The 21603-nt window shown below is 41.5% G+C and overlaps 2 protein-coding genes across 5 annotated transcripts in view; one reads left to right on the forward strand and one right to left on the reverse strand.

The window, feature by feature from the left end:
- The first annotated feature begins 27 nt into the window (after positions 1 to 27).
- RBBP7 (RB binding protein 7, chromatin remodeling factor) lies at positions 28 to 17727 on the forward strand. Of its 2 annotated transcripts, none has more exons than XM_066250228.1 (12): positions 28 to 348; positions 1187 to 1331; positions 5831 to 5976; positions 9116 to 9262; positions 10278 to 10393; positions 12270 to 12430; positions 13280 to 13406; positions 13523 to 13600; positions 14213 to 14289; positions 15790 to 15847; positions 16464 to 16574; positions 17272 to 17727. In XM_066250228.1, exons 1-12 carry the CDS (start codon positions 333 to 335, stop codon positions 17338 to 17340), a joined length of 1251 nt encoding a protein of 416 aa, XP_066106325.1. In that variant the 5' UTR covers positions 28 to 332; the 3' UTR covers positions 17341 to 17727. The 2 variants fall into 2 exon arrangements, with proteins under 2 accessions (XP_066106325.1, XP_066106324.1); XM_066250227.1 differs by having other exon boundaries at positions 29 to 348; positions 9089 to 9262.
- An 897-nt stretch (positions 17728 to 18624) lies between these two features.
- The window catches only part of TXLNG (taxilin gamma), a 75428-nt gene continuing 72449 nt past the window's right edge, over positions 18625 to 21603 (reverse strand). For all 3 annotated transcript variants that reach the window (XM_066250224.1, XM_066250226.1, XM_066250225.1), the window contains one exon: positions 18625 to 21486. In XM_066250224.1, coding sequence (XP_066106321.1) covers positions 21184 to 21486 — 303 coding nt within the window. In that variant the 3' untranslated portion in view covers positions 18625 to 21183. The remainder of the gene's footprint in view (positions 21487 to 21603) is intronic.

Below are 21603 nucleotides of genomic sequence, written 5' to 3' on the forward strand. Positions count from 1 at the left end.
GCCCACCCCCCCACCGCCACTTACTTTTCCCAGAGCGGATGCGCCTGCGCTCAGCTGCCTGGGCGGGCTGGGAGGCGCGGGTTGAAAAGTCTCGTTCCAAGTTTGGAGAGAGAGAGAAGAGCGCCTCAGTCCTCAGTACCCGCGAGCGGGGAGGAGGAAGGAGAGAAGGACGCGGCGTCTGGGTAGCGCCCGGGCCGTGAGACGGAGCTCAGGCTTCGAGAGCTAGAAGCGTGTGGCGCGTCTGGGAAAAGCAGGAGCGCCTGCGGTTGGGCTGCTCTTGACGAGCGAGGGGAGTCTGAGGCGGCGGTGAGGGGCGAACGACCCGACGCAAGATGGCGAGTAAAGAGAGTACGAGGCCCTGCGGGGCGGCGCGCGCGGGGCCGCGGGGGGCAGCGGGCGCGAGAGGCCGCGGCACGCGCCTGGGAAAGGCGCGAACTGGCGTGCGGGGCAGGGGGCGGGGCTGGGCGCGAGGTGGGGCGCGCGCCTCGAGGGGCCTACCCGGACGCGGAGGGGGCGCTGAGGCTTCCGAGCACTTCCGGAGCCGGGCGCGGGGCTGCGGCGGGAGCCCCCTTCCCCCTCCGGCCCCCCCTCTGGCGGCGGCACTCCCTCGAGCGCTCTCGGCCCCCGAGCGGAGGCGGCCTGCGCCGCCGGAAAGAGGGCGGGCACGTTGGCTCTTTTCACGCGCGCGCGCGTGCGCGCGCGAACTGCTTCGGGGTCGCGGCCTTAGTCCGGGGGATTCTGGAACCCGCCGGCCTATGGCTGCCTGGGCCGGATTCGTGGCAGTGGAGGCCTGTGTTGGTGGGGGGATGGGGGTAGCGGTCGACGGCTCTCTGCTACACGTGGATTAGTCTCCCCGGGTGGGTCGTGGAGCCCTTCTACATACGGGTCGTCATCCTAAAACAGGTGCGAACAGCTGTAACTGGCAAAACAGTTTCGGTGTTCGAGCAATTAATTACCCAATTCTGTATACGCAGGCGGTATTGATCTCAAAGTGCAAAAAAAAAAAAAAAAGCTTCCTGGTGTTAATAATCAGCACGCTCTGGAAGAGCGGTTAGTTGTTCGTGTACAAATTAGAGGTAAAGAGAAAGAGTAGATTAGGTGTGGCCATCTCGAGGTGACCTCCAGTATCCGTGTACAGACTCTGACTTAAGATCCCTCTCAGCCACTTAATTTCTCCAAATTTCAGTGTTCGAAGATACTGTGGAAGAGCGTGTCATCAACGAGGAGTATAAGATCTGGAAGAAGAACACACCGTTTCTGTATGACCTGGTTATGACCCATGCTCTTCAGTGGCCGAGTCTTACTGTTCAGTGGCTTCCTGAAGTGACTAAGTAAGGGCTCCTGACTACTTATTTTGCACAAATTTAACTGTTGTCCTGAATTTCCTACTTTTGGCATTTTATACGTGGAATATAAGCATGTAATCAATTTAATCCTTGGATGAGGGGCAAGTGACTAATTTTCAGAAATAAGAAGGATTATACGGTGGCTTCTGAGGTGTAAGTATGGCGTTTAAATGGGAGAAAAAAATCTGTTGTGAGGAATATGTGTAATAACTACCAGATATATTTGACATTTCTTGGGCTTAAGTATAGAACAGCATCTCTTTGAGCCCAGACCAACGGATTTCTTTTAAACTCCATTGAAAAATCGCATATGTTCAGAAAAGTGCACAAATCACAAACAAGCATGTGGCTTGGTGAACTTTTACCAAGTCAACACACCCCTGTAACAAGCCCCCAAGATGAGTACGTTGTACTGGGCAAAAGGGAAAAGAATTTCGCAACCGTTCACTGAAGGAAAGGTGTTCCAGTATGGAATACACTTGGAGGTCGCGGCTGGTCTTTATAAGGGGGTTCTTTTCAACTTTCTAAAATTTCTCTGATAGTAATCGCTGGCATTTACTGACCTGTTAGAACAGGGCCTGGCACATTTATAGTTTTATGTCCTATTATTTGACTTAATATTCAAAACAAGTACTTAGATTATTTTTCTATCATCCTTGTTTTAGCGATGTGGAATTGAGGGCTGAGAGATTAAGTAATATGCCCAAGATCACACGAGTGGCGAGTGTGGAGGGGGCTTTCGAACCCCAAACAGGTAGCCGCGAGATGAGGCACTCACTGCACTAGATAGACTACCTTTCTCATATAATACTTGGACTTTTTCTACTAGGAATTTGGGCATGTACTTAGGAAGTGTATTAAACTTCGGTATTGTGAATATAGAATTCAGTGAGGATTAATCAAATGCTGATCTAGAACAGAATTTTGTGACGTTATAAAAATAAGTAAGGTAATTTTATATAAAATTACTCATGATGGCCAGATTCTCCACATAAGAACATTGACTTCCACACAAGGTAAGAGTTTCCTTTGGGTTCCCAAAAATCTCACTGTAATTATATACCGTATTTCCCCATACATAAAATGCTTCCATGTATAAGATGCTCCTTAATTTGGGGGCTGAAATTTGGAAAAAAAATTACATAAAGTTATTGAACTCAAGTTCAGTGAACAAGTTCATAAAACTCATACAACTCCTCATCACTGTCAGAACTCCCATCCATTAGCTTGTCCTCATCTGTGTCTGATAACGAATCCCTGTCTTCAACAATGGGCGCAAAAACAAGCACGAAGAAGCAGGAAATGCCAGTTAAAAAAAAATCTACAGCCACTGTATAAGACGCATCCAGTTTTTAGACCCCAAACTTTTCCGCGGGGGGTGGGGGGCGTGCGTCTTATACGTGGGGAAATACGGTGCATGTACGAGAGTAGCCAAGATCTAAATAATAGAGACCTGTAAGCATTGATGCTTAAAATAACTTTGAGCATCGACCACTTTAAGGGTATTCTTATGCATTTGACTCCTTGTGACTTCCAGTTAAGCTCATTTAAAATTTTAACAGCTTCATTTACATTCTCTTGATCTCTTTGTCAGTGGAAAAGAGCTGGGGCTTTGAAGATTCAAACCTGAGTTTGAATCCTGCCTCCTGTTTCTTAGCTTTGTGAATTAGGGTAAATTGCTCAGTCTCTATCCCTGAGTTGTCTGGCCAGTTCATGGAGGTGCTCACAGTAATGCTCACATTTCAGAGAATGAAATTAAGATCATGCATGTTAAAGTGCTAGTGCAGAGGAAGTATACAGTAAATGGTGACTGGTGTTCTCCCACGGCTTTCTATTCAGAAATAATTGGTTAGGTAGAATGGAATAATTCTATGTTTCTCCATTTGGATTTGAGGGAAAGCTGTTTACTGAAGTGTTTTTGAAATGTTGCCTATAACGTGTTTTTTGTCAAGATTTTTTAAAAGGTAATAGCTCCACATGTTCTCAGCCCAGGTATTGCTTTTATACGAACACTTAAGAACTCAGCGGAAAATACTTGAAATTATTCCACGGTGTTCTATCCATACAAAGAAGTGGGATCTGACTGGGGGGCGTGCTGTGGCTCTGGGAATGCAAGGAAATGCCGGCCAGCCTGCATTCTTGGATGCTGAGAATGCTGAGTGCTTCGCAGGGTGCTGTGGGGTATGAAGGACTGGGATTGTGTTTTGTCACTAGATAGAGCAGTAGAAATGCTGGCTGCTCTTACTGCCTGACTCTTTGAGGAACTGGTTCCTACTTGGCCTCGAGACCTGCCTCCATACAACAGGCTTCTGAATGATTATTTGAATTTGAGCTGTTGTCACTTAACCTGAGGCAGGCAACTGATTTGGCCTTTAAAATTTTTTATTTATATATTTCTTAAATTATTTTTCAAAACTGGTAGGTCATTATTTTATATTTATTATTAAATAATTTTTATACTTGTGGGGCTAACTTCCTACCTGGAAAGCTTTGTAGTCAAATTCAGACTTTAGCAAAGTGCATAGAGGGACACATACGGCCCCCTTTCCCATCCCCTATTCTGGTTCCCTTACCCGTAGTCATTGTTTGCAATTTCTTACACATGCTGCCAGCATGAAGTACATACATATATCTTCCCTCCATCTTGTTTTTCTGGTAGCAGGTTGTTTACTTCTTGACTGTTTAGGAGTTTATATTGGAGGCTTTTTCCTCTCAGCATGCTCAGAGGACGCTCATCTCTTTTAAAGGCTCCATAGAATCCCATTTATGGATATACTGTAATTGATGTTACCAGTTCCCTATGAGTGGATATTCAGGTTGTTCGCAGTCTTGCTGTTTCAGACTAGGCTGCCGAGAATAACCTCGTGATAATCTGTGACTGTTGGGTAAATTTCTTAGCGGTGGAGTCAGAGTGGTCAGAGGATCCTGGCACTGAAAATGCACAAGGACGCTTATCGTTGGGCTTCTGCAGCCTTAGATGTACCCAGTATTGGAGGAAAATAGGCTTATATTTCAATGATGGAGATGAAAGGGTTTGTACTGTGGTAAAAAGAAAAATCTTAATACAATGATTGAGTTGGGAAACCAGAATAATTGAATTTAGAGTTGAGAGGACTTTTTCAGATCCTCCAGTCCATCCTGGGACTGGAGCTCCCTAGAACGGTCCTGTGATGTAACTTCCCTGTCGGTCTGGGTTTCTCTGCCTAGCCCCATGAGAAACAGCCACCTCCTTTTATGGCCCTGCTCACCTTGCTCTGCAGTGCCTCCTTTCTCTGGGCATTCCTGTCTCTCTTCAGATGGGGCTGATGAGATAGGCGTAAGTCCCCTTTCAGGTTGAGCCACTGTTCCCTGTAAAGATTCCATACTAAGTCCTAAAGCACATTGCCTAGAGCTTAATTTTCTACGTATGATTTTCCAGTTGAAAATAGTGGATTAGTACTCACACATGGCCTTCCCCCTCCTGTGTACGTTTCTCTAAAATGGAATTAATTACCCTTTTTGATAATCACATGGTATCCTTAGCCACGGAACATACAAAAACTAAGGCCAGGTCTCTCTTTCCCACAGGCTGCTCTTTTTTTTTGGCCATGGTGACCTTATTCTGTTCTTGGAGTTGCACGTGTATTTATTATTTGTTTTTAACCTTAAACCAAATCTTAGTAAAATTTCATTTTGTATTTTTTAGTTTTTACTAAATCACATGCCGAGAAGTAACCCCCAAACCTTTTTTTTTTTAAATAAACTACTGAATCCTTTATTCATACTACTGAAATTAAGGAACAGAGAAATAGTCTAACTTGTCTAGTGATGGGGCCCAGGTGGGAATTGCTGTGGAAGATAACACAAAGGAGAAAGCACTGTTAATAGCTACACATGCAAATTCACTGCTTGGATCCGGGTGCCGAGAAGCTTCGGCAGGTTCTTCAGCCTCAAAGTCAGTTTCCATAGAACTAGGTAATAAAGCCCCGCCCCCGTGAAATTGAGAGTGCCCATTTCATAAATATAAATAGGGTTTTCACATCATGCCATCTGCGTGGATAGCCTGTTTTTTAAGTGAAGAAACGGAAGCCCACAGGGAAGTTGTGATTTAAGAAATTGCATATAGCTGTCCTGGCCAGATAGCTCAGTTGGTTAAGGCCGTCATCCTAATGTACAGAGGTTACTGGTTTGATTCCTGGTCAGGGCACATATAGAAACAGAACCATGTTACTATTTCCCTTCCTCTTTAAAAAAAAATCAAATAAATTTTTAAAAATATATATGGCTAGTTTTAGTTTGAAGTGGGATTTAAACCCAGTTTTTCTGACTCAATGCCATATTCTTTCCATTCTACCTTGCTGCCTCTTAGTGGGGAATCAGAAACATGTCATGCATTAAAATGGAAGATATTTTTTAGGTGAGACGTCATGATTTATGAATACAGGGATCAGCGATGAACTGATTTCTTGTAGGATTAGTGTGACTCATTTTTTTTTTCCAAACAGACCGGAAGGAAAGGATTATGCCCTTCATTGGCTAGTGCTGGGGACTCACACATCTGATGAGCAGAATCATCTCGTGGTTGCTCGAGTCCATATTCCGAACGATGATGCACAGTTTGATGCTTCCCACTGTGACAGTGAGAAGGGTGGTAAGTATAACGTATTCCAGTATTGGTGTCTTAAGGCAGTATGCTTCATTGGGATTACATTGGGATCGACCTAGCAAAGCAACCTTCATAGTCCATAGGAAATCGCTTAAACGCATTCTGGTATGTTTGAGATGCTGTGCAATAGTTACTAAGCATGAGATGAATCTGTATACACTGGTATGGAAATGTCCAAGATAAATTGGGTAATTGGTATACGCACAGTAAAAAGTTAGGAAGCATATATACCAAACAGTTTAATCAGTTCATAGTGGGAGTTTTTAATGGAAGCTGTTGACTTCCTTGTTTCTTTGTGTTTTTTTTTTCTTCAGTAAAACATTCGTTCCTCCTGCTCTGATATTCCCACAACCACCCGAGTTCCAAGTTCCGGTAATTTTGCAGGGATGGTTCCCAAGACTTGATAACAAATTATACTCACGGCTAAAGTTTGTTACAGAGTACAGAACAGAAGCAGCGGGAGGAAGATACGCATCAGGGAGTCCGGGGAGGTCTGGTTCAAGTGCTGTCCAGGCTGCACAGGACGTGCTTTCTCCGGCAGCAGCTGACAGGGATACGTGCCGAGTGTCTGCCCAGGGAAATCCATTTGAGTGTCAAGGTCTGAGCCTTTCATGGGGGGCTGGATTCATAGGCACATCCTGTCCTGCTGGCAACCAGCCACGACACTGAGACTCAGAGCCCCATAATGAAACCGAGAGCATGTCATCAATGTTGATGCTTGTGCACAGCAACCCTGACAAACTGGGACAGCGCGGTCCATTGCTCCAGGTGTAGGCCACCAAAGCATCAGTCCATCAGTGACACACAGAACGCTCTGAGGTCCATGTTTCCGAGGGTCAGTCATGGTCCCAGCGCCTCTCAGCAGTGCAAGGGCTAAGCAACCAGACCTGTGGGGTTGGTGCTTTCTGCACAGCCTCAGGTTTAGTAGGTAGAACTTAACATTTGCTAGTATTTGCTTCAGTTGCTTTTTTTTACTGAAAATACTACATTATAGCTCAAGTCCCACCACCCCTACCTTTTTCCTCCCTTTCCAGAATTTACCACAGTCTTGAGATTAGTGAGCCATTTTCAACTATTTGTAGTTTTATTACTCATGCAGTAGTAAATATCACAAAATGTTTTTTGCAGCTTGTTTAATTAATATTATCTTTTATGTTTGTGTATACCATGTTGATATCTGTCTCGTTCTTAGATTGCTGTATAGTATTCCATTGTGATTAAACATCAGTTTATCCATTCTCCGAAGGGGTAATTGGGTTGTATCTATGTGGTTTTTTGCTCTTACAAACAAGGCTTAGTGAACATCCTTGCCATGTTTCCTTGGACTCGGGTCAGAGACTATCTAGTGGGGTGGAATTGCTGAGTTGTGTGGTATGTTCATTGTCAATTTAAAATAATATAAAACTGTTTTTCAAAATGATTTACTGTTTACCACTCCCATAATTAAGTCCATTCCCCTACAACCTCATGTCTTATTTTTATAAATATTGTTGTGAACAATCAGTTGACATACATAACTCACTACCTTCAGACCAGCCTATAAATATTGTTGTAATCAGAAAGTTTTTAATGGCTTGAAAGTCACTTGTCCACTGTATTACATTCTCACAAATGACTGAAATAGTGCAAAGATAACACCTTTTTGTCTGCCACAGTATTTTTAATGGATGGTATTTATCATTAAGATAGTGGTTTTTCAAACTTTTTTGAGTTTGAGAAAACAAAGCTGTGTTCAGAGTAAATGTTAACCTGGAAATCCATTTAAGAAAAGAGAGAGAGCTGTTTAGTTGATTTTTAACTAAAGGATTTATAAAATTTGAGTACCTTGGTAGAAGAAGGGTTAGAAAGAACCCTTGGAGTCCGTGGGGACAGGGCGGGTTTGGAGCAGGCTCTCAGATAGGAGATGTGACACTGGAGAGGTGGTCTGAGGAAGGAGGAAACACATTTTCTTCCATTGACACTGTGGGCAGGGGAAATGCTGAGAAGGAAGTAGATTGTTTCATACGGTGTGTGGAATGGGAGATGATCTTCAGCAATACAGGAATAGAAAGCTAACGTCTGGCATAGAGAAAAATGGCTAAATCCTGGTATTAAGCCATGGGAGCCAATGTCCATTAAGCATTCCCACATAGAAAGAGCTGGCTGAAACTGAGGAATGGTTTACTGCTTGCAGCGCATTTTCACCAGGTCCAAGCCAGTCTGTTTGACTTGTTACTTGCCCTGCACCATTAGGCATTTGAGTTAGTTTCCTGCCCAAAGACACAAGGTGAGCTAAAAAGGAATGTGCCAAGAAATAAGATATGGGTCAGGAAAAAAGTAACAATTATAATGTGAAGCCTCCGAACTTTATATGTGTCAGCAGCTAGTTCAAGTTTTTATCTATGAGCACAAAAAAGAAAATGTTCTTGTTTGCTATTATCTAGATGTTCATACATTCTTTCTGCTAGCATCTTGCTGCTTCCCAGACATTATCATACTTGATGTATGGCTTTGTTGCTTTTCCAAGGCCTTTTTAATAACTGTTTGACATTAGAATCTTATTCCCACACCAGCAGGGTAAGCCCCCTCATTTTAGCGTTGGCACTCTGCTAGCAGCTGATCCAAGTACACTGGTAGAACCAGCATGTATTGTACCTGGGCTTTTGGGCGGGGGTTAGTTGGCATGGGTATCCTATTTGAGGAAGTTTCTGACTAGACTCCAGGTGTGTTTATGCTCCTGATGGGGAAACCTTCCCTGTCTTGAAGAAACCTAAAATAAGATGCTAATTCACTGCAGTGCTTCCAAGTGGGTTGTATTTGCACTAAAAGGCTGAAATGTGGGTATTTGAATGTTAGTGAATAACTATCTCCTCTTCAAAACAGAGAGGCCGATTTTTGTTTTAAATCGAAGGTGGAACTGAATTAACTTGCATAAAATAGCCTCAATATTTTCCAGTACAAGTGGGCTTTGAGAAAAAATTCCAAGTGGCAAGTGAACCCATATTTTTGTGTGTTCTCTCTCATATCAGTTTGTGTTGTATGTATTCTATCATGTTAAATCTGCCAGGTTGGATTTTAATCATAAGTATGTGTGTTTATTTCTTTCTTCTCACATTAGAATTTGGTGGCTTTGGTTCTGTAACAGGAAAAATTGAATGTGAAATTAAAATCAATCATGAAGGAGAAGTGAACCGTGCTCGTTACATGCCGCAGAACCCTCACATCATCGCTACAAAAACACCCTCCTCTGATGTGCTGGTGTTTGACTACACAAAGCACCCTGCTAAACCAGGTACGAAACTAAAGGGCCAATGCGTGACCGTTTGTTTGTTTGAAATTATTGTTTTGAGGTTATTCAAAGTAGTGTACGCTATAATTTTTCATTTCAAGGTTTAAAAGTTGTTTTGTGAGTCCAATAACCACCCTCGAGTTTAGTGATTTAACAGAAGGACCTCACAGCAGATTATACTTCCGGCAGCAAATGATACAGAGCAAAAGCAGGAAGAAGAAAATACGAATCCAGAAGAGTCCAGAGAGGTCAGGGACAGGATTGTGAGTCCTTCCATACTGTGTGCCGACACAACATGCTTTCTCTCTAGCAGCAAACCACAGGGGCATGTGCTAATGTCTCTGCCTAAGGAATCCTGTGTAAGTCTCAGGGTCCGGGGTGTTTATGGAGAGCTGGTCACGTAAGTCCATCAGTCCATCTCGTTCTCTGATCAGTTGTGGTAAGGGAGACTCAGGACCCTGCAGTGAAGCCAGATAACATCATGAATCTTGCTAAACAATGCTACAAGTCCTAACAAGCTGCCACAGCACGCCCCGCTGCCCTAGGTATACACAACTTCGTCATTTAGTGACATGAGTTTTGTAAGGGTCACATTCCCAGGAGCTGGCTAAGGGTCAGTCATGGTTACAGGCTAACCCTGGAGACGTGCAAGGACTGAGCAGCCAGACCTGCTGTGTGACCTCTTTCCTCACAAAACATTTTTAAAAATTGACCCCAAGGGTGAGGCTGGTTTTCATTGCACAGATTTGTAGGATAGCTTGAGTGTTCAGTGTTTTGTGTCAGCTAGTACTAGGCTTTGCAAAGGAACCAGTAGTTTTATGGACACACAACCTGCTTTGCATTAAGTCTTTAAAATGGAGCACAGAGAACGGCTTTTCGAGGCCGCTTTGGGTCAGACCAAGTCCTTGTGCGTGCAGTGCTTTTCCCAGCATAACAAATGTTACGGCTCACTCCAGTGAGCCTTGGCTCTTACCAGCTCCGGTAAACAGATAATCAGTTGCTGATTCTCTTTCCTTAGACCCAAGTGGAGAATGTAATCCTGATCTCAGGTTAAGAGGCCACCAAAAGGAAGGCTACGGTCTTTCCTGGAATTCGAATTTGAGTGGACATCTGCTGAGTGCATCCGACGACCACGTAAGAAACTTACTCCTAATTTACTCGTGTGCTGAGAGGTAAAAGCCAGTGCCACGGACAGCCCTGCATTGCAGGAGCACTAGATAGATGAGAGATTTTCTGAGATAATGCTGCTGATCGTATGGGAATGTGTTCACATGATTTGGAGCAATGGCTAGCAAACTGTCCTTTGGGAGCCTTGGGACTCCACAAAGCTTTTTCGAAGCAGCCTTCAAGTGGAGAGAAGGTGGACCCAAGATACTTGATTCTGTAAAAGTGGGCCTCTGTAATGGATACTATGAAGTATTTATGAGGCCTGATTAATATAAATTACATTTCATTTTACTTTTTTGTTGTTTAAGGATATACAGTTCTGTGGAGTTTAGTATATTCACGAAGCTGTGAAATCCTCACCATTATATAATTCTAAAACATTCTCATCAAATGTTACCAAAAGAAACTATACCCATTAAGTAGTCATTTCCCAATCCTTCCTTCTCACAGTTCCTGGAAACTTTTTCTGTTTCTACAGATTTGTTTATTCTTAATAATTCATATAAATGCTATCATAAAATACACAGCCGTTTGTGTCTGGCGTCTTTCACTTAGCATGATCTTCTCAAGGTTCATCTGTGTTGAATTATAAGTCAGAACTTCATTTTTTTATTGCTGAGCAATATTTCATCATATGGCTGTATACTATAGTTTACTCACTTATTAGTTGACAGACATTTGGCTTGCTTCCACTTTGGAGCTATTTTGAATGATGTTCCGGTGAATATTTTTTATACAAGTTTTATGTGGACATATGTTTTCATTTCTCTTGGGTAATTACCTAGGAGTGGAATTACTGGGTCACGTGATAACTCTATGTTTAACTTGCTGAAGAACTGCCAAACTGTTTTCCAAAGCAGCTGCCCCACTTCACATTGCCACCAGCAGTGCACCAGCGTTCTAGTTTCTCCAGGTCCTCACCAACACTTGTTATTGTCTGTCTTTCTGAGAAGAACCGTCCTAGTGCACGTGAAGTGGTATCTCACAGTGGTTTTGATTTGTATTTCCCTGATGATGAGATGTCAAGAGAAGACTGAGCTTCTAGGGCCTCTCGGCCCTGTGGCCTCTCCTCGGGCTGATGTTTGAGGAGCATGCCATGGGGTTCTTTTTGCAGGCCCCAAGCTCTGGCCTCTCAAAGTAGACTTTTCTGAGTCATTTCACCTGTTGCACTTCTGATGTCTATGGTGGTTTCGCTGTGAGAGCTTGTTCAGAGGCTTTTGCCTTTTAAGGGGCACATTTCAGTTTTACTTATCAGTCTCCCAACTCAGTGTGAATTTTTAGGACGTGTATCTGTTCAGTGGATGCCAAATGCTGAGTTCTCAGTGTTGTGTGCGCTAGTCTAGATACAGTTTAGATACTTGACTGTATTTGTATGTAGGTAGAAGCTCTAGTGTCCCTCACCTGCCAGCATGCTGGGTCTCCCCCGGCCTGCCTCCATTGCAGTGTATTTTCTTGGCCCTCCACATCTCAAATCATGGAAGCTGCGCCCATGCACTCTACTGTGTGTGAGGCTTCACTTGTGCTCATATACTCTCCCTCATGTTTGTTTCTTTTTAAAAATATGTATTGATTTTACAGAGAGAGGAGAGAGGGGTTGGGGGAGCGAGAAGTATCTACTCATAGTTGCTTCACTTTAGTTGTTCATTGCTTGCTTATTGTTTGTGCCTTGACTGGGCAAGCCCAGGGTTTCAGACAGGCAGCCTCAGCGTTCCAGGTCAACACTCTATCCACTGCGCCACCACAGGTCAGGCCCCCATGTTTATTTCTAGTGAAGGTGTTTTAAATAAGATGTTAGCATTTAAATTCCATCTTTTACGGCTTTTGTGTGTTTTTCCTTCTGTAGACTGTGTGTCTGTGGGATATAAATGCAGGACCAAAGGAAGGCAAGATCGTGGATGCGAAAGCCATCTTCACTGGCCACTCAGCCGTTGTTGAGGACGTGGCCTGGCACCTCCTGCATGAGTCGCTGTTTGGCTCGGTCGCCGATGATCAGAAACTTATGATGTAAGGTGGAAAGTTCAGTGGGGTCTTGTTATTGAGGTTTCATGAATGACCATTAGCTTTTTTTTTTTAATTTTTATTAATTTTAGAGAGAGAAGAAGGGAAAGAGAGACACAGAAACATCGATCTGTCTCTGTATGTACCCTGACCAGGGATCGAACCGGTAGCCTCTGTGTATCAATACAATGCTCTAACCAACTGAGCTATCTGGCAGGGCACCATTAGCTTTTAAAAAAGAAAAATAGCTTAGTGAGGTATGATTGACATATAATAAACTGAATGTATATAAGGACTTTTTCACTTAAAAGTACTGTACTACATGAATGAGCACAATTTTTTATTTAAAACAAACAGGTATGTAAACGTGAAGAAACATGCTTGGTATGGAGGTAAATATCAAAATTGGGATCAAGGTGACTTTTGAAGATGAGGAAGGAGAGATGGTATCAGGGCTTGGCCACAGGGCTGGTTTCAACCACTTAGAATGTTTATCTCAGAGGAACTACACCTGAGGCAAATTCGACAAGGCTCAGTTGTACATATCGAATTGTTACTGTGTGCATCATCACTATTTTGTGTATTATTGAAATAGTTGGCAGATTAGTTCAGAAACCTAATAAGAAATGATATAAAGCCCTAGTTTCTTTCTCCATAGGTTTAGAACGTACCGCTTAGCGGTTGGAAACCCAAACAGCCAGTTCTGGGTGTGGTCGGTGTATCCGAAGGGTCGATCCTACAGTGGCGGTGTGGGGTGCTGCCGATGAGATGAGGAAACCAGCGGGAGGTCTGCAAAGTTGGGGAGGGTCCAGTGGCCTCCTTATGTGCTATGTGCCTTGTACCTTTGTGTTTTAGATGGGACACCAGGTCCAATACCACCTCCAAGCCGAGCCACCTGGTGGATGCGCACACAGCCGAAGTCAATTGCCTGTCATTCAATCCTTACAGCGAGTTCATTCTCGCAACTGGCTCTGCAGATAAGGTTCTTACGTTTTTGCATTTGGTGTTTACAAACCCAGTTGTCCTGTATGGTAATCAGATATTTGAAAACGAATGTAAAGCGCAAAAATGAATTTTTCATTTGTTATTTTTCTTCAGACTGTAGCTTTATGGGATCTGCGTAATTTAAAGCTGAAACTTCATACCTTTGAATCTCATAAAGATGAAATTTTCCAGGTATGTGATACTTTTCTGGTGACTCTATGTCAGGTTTCATAACTTTTTGATGGGAAACTTAAAGTTTTTTTCTTTTATATAGTGGTCATGGGACATTGTATTCTTTTTAGAGGTTGTTCTACTGTATAAGTTAACTAGTGGGAAATAACTTGGAGCTTTTTGAGAGACTATTAGTTCAGAAGTAGAGGAAAATACTTGCAAAACAGGATCAATTTAAAAAGTGAAATCTTAAGGGTTCTTCAGTTAAGGTGTCCCAGCGTGGTGGCTCCTCCAGTGAAAAAATACCTTGTATGTGGTTTAAAAGAGAGATTGCACAGGTTAAGGTACACTTCATTGAAAACTTGGAAAGCTTCTGTGATGGTTATGGTGCAGAGTAAGTTTACTAGGGCCCCTAGATGAGCTGCCCTGCACTGGGGAGTATTCTTCCTGGGACAGACAGGCCGGGCAGGTGGGCCATTTAACAGTCCTTAAAAGGATTGGACAAGAAGGTTGAGGGCTGTGTAGGCCAAGAAAAGGATACAGAACACACCACAGGAAAATAGTGAAGATTAAGACAATATCTATAAACCTAAGAACATGTGATTCTTGACATTTTCAAATATGTATTGCTAGGTCCACTGGTCTCCACATAACGAAACTATTCTGGCTTCAAGTGGTACTGATCGCCGCCTGAATGTGTGGGATTTAAGGTAAGTCAGGATCTGGTGATGAGAAACTGCATAAATATGCTAATCTGGCAAATTATATAATTCATATATTTAGAAAAGCAATTTGCTAATCCTAGTTTAATAAGTCTAATATTAAAGTAACTTTAAGTACATTTTCTGAAGTCTTTGTTCCATAAAACTGAAGTAAATCAAATGGGCTGTACAATAAATTTATGCATTGTTTTTTTTTTCTATTGATATTCAGGCATGAAGTTGTGGAAGGGATGCATTTGTGTTTTAACATCTAAATGGTTGTATTAAAAACACTCTTGCCAAAAACAAAAAAACAAAAATCCCACTCTTGCCAAAGAAAGGGGTAAAGATATTAGCTGTTTATGTCCTGTGGGATCTCCCATACACCTGCAGGACTAGTCTTTCTCACAGATTTTCTCACAGATTTTCTGCCATTTGCTCTGGTGTGCTTTCATCCATTCATTCAACAGATGATCTCCTGCTGTGGGTTGTATTAACTTCTGGGGATATATACTTGGGAACAGGATAAGCACAGCCCAGAGAGTTGATGTTCTTCTGAGGGCTCATTGTATAAAAAGAGTTTCTCCCAGTTCTTAAAGTTCTTGACTTCAGAGTGGCCTTTCTAAGAATTTCATACTCCTTTCCTTTTTTTGGTCTGAGCCTTTGGAGCCATTAATAAGGTGGCTCAGTTTTATATACTGTTTACAAAAATTAGGGGGTATTTCAAAATGAATATGAAGTGATCAAATATCGCCCAATTTTTGTAAGCAGTGTACTTTTCCATAGGATATTATTTTAAGATTAAATCATTAAATTACCAAAGAATAACTTTTTCTACCTGTATTTAATGTAGTATACTCAACAGAGGGAGGAGAAATGTAATTGTCTAGCAGTCCCATGTGTTTGGTTGCTTGAATTGATTGTTTTGATGGAAAGGAAAAAAGTATCACTTAGAAGGCTGTGTATTTTGGCTGTTTTTTCCAGCAATTATTACTAGCAAAATCTGCCTTTCAGCTAGATACTAGATAGGGTTAAGTGGCATGTCAATTGAGTGATTTCAGTGTTGGAACTGCTGGCAGATTCTACAAATTGAAGTTTTTTAAGAAAAAATAAAAAATCTTTGGCTCTTTCACCTTCCATAAAGTTGCATTGTTGTCATATTTTAAGGTCTGTGGTGATGTTTTTGTGTTTCTCACTCCTGTCATGAAAAAAGCTTTAAGAGTGATGTGTAGGGGCCCTGCATCCGTTCTGTAGATATTTTATGTACTTTATACCTTTTAATTTTAATGCAGTAAACCACAGTGGAAATACTGAATGAATTTTTATATTCATTAATTCTATCCTGCAGCTTCAGTAATAAATAACTTACCCATTTCCAGAAAGTAAACACCCCACCCTCCCACCAAATAACATAAAAACTCTTAATTGATAGCAGCATAGAAATGTGTTTTTCCAGTACATGTGCTGCAAGAATTTCAATAACAAAAGCATTATACTCTTGCCTAACAGCAAAATCGGAGAAGAGCAGTCAGCGGAAGATGCAGAGGATGGGCCCCCTGAACTGCTGGTACATGTTGGCTTTCTTGTGCAAGATGAAATGTCCCATGCAGATTGGATTGTGTCATTGATTCGTGTATATGGAATATGAGTCAGTACTTCAAATTCTGGCTCTTGATGATTTCCAATTGGAGCTCTTGGAGGTGGTTGTGATTGTGGGTTAATACTTATTGAAAATAGGAAAGAGAGCCCAGTAGGTTTTTGCCAGTGTTTCATTAAGACTAATTTGAGCTCCTGGAAAGTGGTGTATAATAACTCCTCATTGATTTCAATATAGTATTATTGAGTTTTTCTTTTGGGGGGAAGAGCAAGTATTCACTTAGCAACACTCAATGCTTTCTAACAGTATAGAAAATCTTAATGACTAGATTTTTTAAGTTCCCTGCCCAGGAACTAAACTTTGATCTCGTTAATGCCAGCAGTGCCCCTCTCCCTTCTTATTCCTAATTGAGTCATCTCAGCATCTTGTCAGCTCCTTAAGGTTTGTGTGGGGGTGGACTAAGCCGGTGCCACCCTCCAAACTGTAGGACAGCAACACCCACCCCCACCATTGCAAGACTGATGCTCTGAAAATTCATTTTTAACATAAGATATGAAACCACGCTTCTTTTTGTTCTTATTAACAGTTTATTCATGGAGGACACACCGCCAAGATATCAGACTTTAGCTGGAACCCCAATGAGCCATGGGTCATTTGCTCAGTGTCTGAGGATAACATCATGCAGATATGGCAAATGGTGAGCTAAAGTATTTTTTTTCTTAAATAACTACCTTGTAAAGGAGAGATTTACTAATGATATAATAGAAATATTTCAAACAAATAGGCAACTATTGTCCCAAATATTTATAGAAAGGAAACAATCTTTAAAAACCTCTATTTTAACAACAATCTTTAGTTGAAGATGCACCTGGTAAGTCAGGAGAACTGTGTCTGTATAAACACACAGACACAGACACGTTCTATTACTACTCTTCATCAGCCAGTTTCCTGGCGTCACTGATCTCTGTCCAGTATCTGCTGTGTCATAGGCATGGAGGGTACAGGAGGAAAGTGTCAATGCGTTCACATGCTATTGAGCTCTCTGAGGATTAGCACTAAGTACACATCGCGAAGGCCCTGAGGTGTGAACCAATGCTGTCATAAATCTCAGGGCTATTGCTCCCTCTAAATGATGCTTGAATTATTTAGAATTATTTAGGGGAATTATACACTGGCCTGCCTTTCCTCATTAAATTTATTGGAGCCTTTGGGGGAAAAATACACAAAATTACTAAATAAAAGTACTCTAAAAATGTGTCCACTTTCAAAACTGAAATACATTGACCCATGAATCCAAAACTCTGCATAGACGTAATTATTAAATGCTATTTTTAGATAATCTTGTAAAAACTTGGGGAGTTTTACCTATGAATTTATTTGGTTGTTATCTCCAGGCTGAAAATATTTACAATGATGAAGAGTCTGATGTCACAACATCGGAACTGGAGGGGCAAGGATCTTAAACCCAAAGTATGAGACATGTTTCTGTTGAATGTAATGCTAACATGAATGCTTGGTTTATCAAGCGCCAAAAAAAGCATTGTATAGTAGGAAATGTTAAGTGAGATGGCATATGGCGTTCTTTACCTTCTGATTCTAGCACTTTCAAGTGAGCTATTGCGTTCTGTATCATATCGTAGCTTTTAGGGAAGAAAGAAATGTTGCTAAGAAAGAACACAGTTTTAAAAAACAAGTAGCAGGGTACTACTGCCTTTGATTCAACTATTTTAAGTTCTTGTTTTCTCAGACTAAGTGCTTGCTGTTCCTGAATATGCAAGAATTTAACTTTTACACTTTTCCCCTCCAACACTTACTGATTGGCTTTGCAGAAAATAAAGTTTTAAAATAAATTTTGTTTTATTCTTTTAGAACTGGGGTAGGGATGTTTGTCGCTTTGCGCGAGAGAGAGAGTGTGTGTGTGTGTGTGTGTGTGTGTATATGTCCGTCCGTCCCTTGCGAGGAAGCTGTTATGTACCCACAGTGAACACTTACTGAATTTCTTTCTGTGGTACATGACAGCATCGTAAATCCAAAGGTGGGACAAGTTACGTATCTATTTTGTGGTTGGTAGATTTGTAAAGCAGAAATACCTTAACTCCCATGTCATTTAACCAATATCCTATTTGTGCCTTAACAGTTTAGTGTCTTAACACCAGACCCCAAAGAATGAAAGAAAGCTTCTTTGCTTGGGTCCACCGAAGGAATAAATGAGCTTGCAGATTGACCCTTCAACCTATATTACAAGGCCTGCCAGCTAGGAATGGTTTTCACATTTAATTTTAAAAGGTTGTTTAGATAGAAATCAAAACAAGTGACAAAGACCTTGTGTAGCCCATTAAGCCTAAAACATACACCTGACTGAAAATTTCATGTTACTTTTTGCTCATAGATCTCATACATGTCTGTGTGTATAACATACATACCTATATATACTTTTCCCCTGTTATTCAAATAGGTACACCCTGGAATGTAGTAAGAGCAGCCAAGACTGGAGGAAAAAAAGATTTTTAAAAAATTCTAGCTACACTAGAACTTGTTTTAACTCAAAATAAGGTACTAACAGTGGCCTGGCTACATAAAATGAGTGCTGCTCTGCAGAGGGTGGACAGTGCCCTGTCCCCTATTGCTTCAGTTGTACCATTAAAGCACCTATTCAAGTCCAAGAAATCAGCTACCTACGACTGTCTTTGGACTTCACTGTTACCCAGCTAAGGCCACATGGATAACAAAAGAATACACAGAAGCTGTTAAATTTATCATACATATTTACTTAATCTATACAGAATCGAGTAGATAAAATCAGATTCACATTAGTGAAAAATCTCTACAAAATGTCTTTGAAAAGCAAAACAAGACTGCCTCTTAACAATTCGTATCCTCATGAAAGACGTGGGCTGTAAAAATAAAGCAGTGTGTGTAGCACAAACTAGAAGATATCTGCATCATTTTTCACAGTTATTTCCATCTACAGTCTGAGAGAGGTAGATTTTTCTGCAACACCTGAGAACTGAATTGTGATAACCAGGTGTAATATAAAGGCAGTTGCATACATAACTAAAAATACTGGTCTCAAGACCAAGAAATGTACTCCTAAAAGTCCGAGGATGAAATGGTCCATTATCCAAGAACCAGGTTTTTCTCTACTGCCACTAAATAATACGCATCAAGGTTCCATGCTGGTTCAAGTGCAACTGAAGTGAATTTGACATTTAAACCTTCTCTGGGCCATCCTAGTAGCAGTAATATTCTAGAATATGGTAGGTAGAATAGCATGCTACAAAGCCACAACACTGGGCTGGTGAGGTGATTGCTTTACGGAGGGTATCCTCAGGGTCCCATTTGTTTTTATTCACAGGATAATGATAGGACAGATTCTGAAAAGATATGCAGACAGAATCCATATCCTTGAAACACAATGGTATAGCATCTAGCTACAAAGACAGCCAAAAGCAGCAGGCCAAGTACTGTTAACCACATTGCTTTATAAAGCCCCTGGAAATAGGCAACAGGTCTAAGATTTGACAGTCTTCCGCTCAGACAAGCACAAGGAGATGTGGTGGGGCTACACAAGTGGCTTCAAACATTAAGAGCTGTACATCCAGCAGAATTCTTGTGAGATGTGATCCATTACTAATTTTAAGATAGATATGTCTGTATATGCCTTCATTTCTTCTCTGGTAAATGAGTCCAATATTTTATTGAAAAGCTGAAGATGGGTATTTATTTATAAGAGGCTGTTGGAGGGGGAGGGTATGTATGTTTCTGGTTCCGGCTGATTTGACAGTGATTAGATAACCTACTTTGTGGATTGCTTTTCCTCCGACTGTCTGGCCCCTGATTAACAAGCCCGAGGGTGGAAGCTTAGATATAATCCTCCACTCCAGGTGTTGTTTCCTATCTACTGGTCAGTTTTCAATTCTTGCAACCCAGTTTAGACCATGAATGTGACAGGACTGTACAAAAAGAAGTTTAACAAAGAGAAAACCCTTTTAAATGGACAGAAGAGAGTTATTCAGTAATTTAACAAGTATCAGTTTGATAGTTTTGCTCAGTGGAATGTGTTAACATCAGTTCTAGTGGGTTCTTTTTATTTTATTTCATAAAGTACTTGAATGCAAATTGTATTAGGGACAAAAATCAAAACTTTTCATCACTGCAGCCTGATTAATCATTTGCATAACTTCTACATTCGACACTGTAAAGAACAAAGGAAAATCAATCCAAAGGTGATGTGCTTAAGTTTGAAAGTCCCCCCATTCAAAGTGTAGAGACACTAATACTGCTTTTTCTTTCTTTAAAAATTTAAAACAGTTAGAGGGTGAGAAACAGACGGAAAACATACATTATATACCCAAACTACTTAACTGTGCTAAGTTTTCCCAAAGTTAAAAATCTTGGTTCCATCCAGTCTTTCTGTTTTGGAAATAAAATCAGTTTCAGTTGGAATGGAGAACTTTGCTAATGGGACTGTCATAAAAACTGAACACCAATTTCAAGTAGAAAAGAAAGAAGTAAGTAGAGGGACTGCTTTCTGTGGGAAGTGACTCAAACCCCGAGTAGAAGACAGAAAGAAACTGCCTATCCCACAGTAAGCCTCCCGGTGGTCCAAATTCATCGTAACCAAAGCAGTACGGCTTGTTCGGTACATGAACATTAAGCCTATACGTCCAATGATTTGTCTGTATATACTACTGTTTACATTATACCTTTATGTACATATCCTGGCAAAATTTTGAGGATTTTGAGGCTTATGACCTAAGCCATCTGAATTTGTCAAGTGATTTATTATCAAAACACTATTTTGAATCAAATATGCTATGCTTCTGTCGTAACCCTAAAGGTTTTTTTAAAAACTTGTCATTTAAATGGGCTATTAGACAAAACTAATCATTTTGATGTTTTCTTTTTTTCATTAATATTGATGGGGAAGGGAGGGCAGGATGTTTAAATGAATAATGTTTTCACATCAAGGAACCATTATCAGAACAAAGTTCCCTTGTAATGGTTGGCCCTGCCTTGAGTGAAATGTTAATTAGGAGGGTTCTGTGCAAGGAGCAGGGAAAAAGGACAAGGCAGTGACCACATGCATTCCAATGAAGGGAACCGAGGCAGATGTGCCACACAGCTGAGGAAAACTATTCAAAACTGCTAAGCCACCTCCTGGAGCACGTAAGTCCAGTAGTTCTAAGAAAATACAGATATGGTAGAAAAAGTAAGAAAATTTTCACCACAAAACCAATAGTTAACTACTAACAGAGAAAGTTATACACAAAATAGAGCTCTCAGTACAGTGATCATACTTCCTCTCAGTCCACTGACTCAATGGTCGGCCCGACGCCTGGGGACACGGCCTGGTGTGCGGCCTCTGTGGGGACTCCAGCACCACTGTTCCAGGCAGTGCTCAGCTCCTTGGGAGAAGCGAGGGCTGCACAGAACTGTGTGGCGCGCGGGGCCAGGTCGACACCTGTAGTCTTACCCAGGACCTGCTCCTTGAGGACTTCCACCTTCTGGTTGAGCTCATTCCTTTCCATCTGAAGCGCCCTGCACAGCTTCTCTAAACGCTCCAGTTTGATCTGAAAGGCCTTGTACTCTTTATCGCGGACAGTTTTCTATAGGGAAGAAAAGGGTGTATGTAACCTCACTGAAGACAGGCAGTGACTGGACAGCAAAGATTAAGTCGTTTGAGCACACGGGAAACTACTTGTTCAGACACCTTGAACATGTTC

Source organism: Saccopteryx bilineata, chromosome X (genome assembly GCF_036850765.1).
Source record: "Saccopteryx bilineata isolate mSacBil1 chromosome X, mSacBil1_pri_phased_curated, whole genome shotgun sequence".
Classification (NCBI taxonomy): domain Eukaryota; kingdom Metazoa; phylum Chordata; class Mammalia; order Chiroptera; family Emballonuridae; genus Saccopteryx; species Saccopteryx bilineata.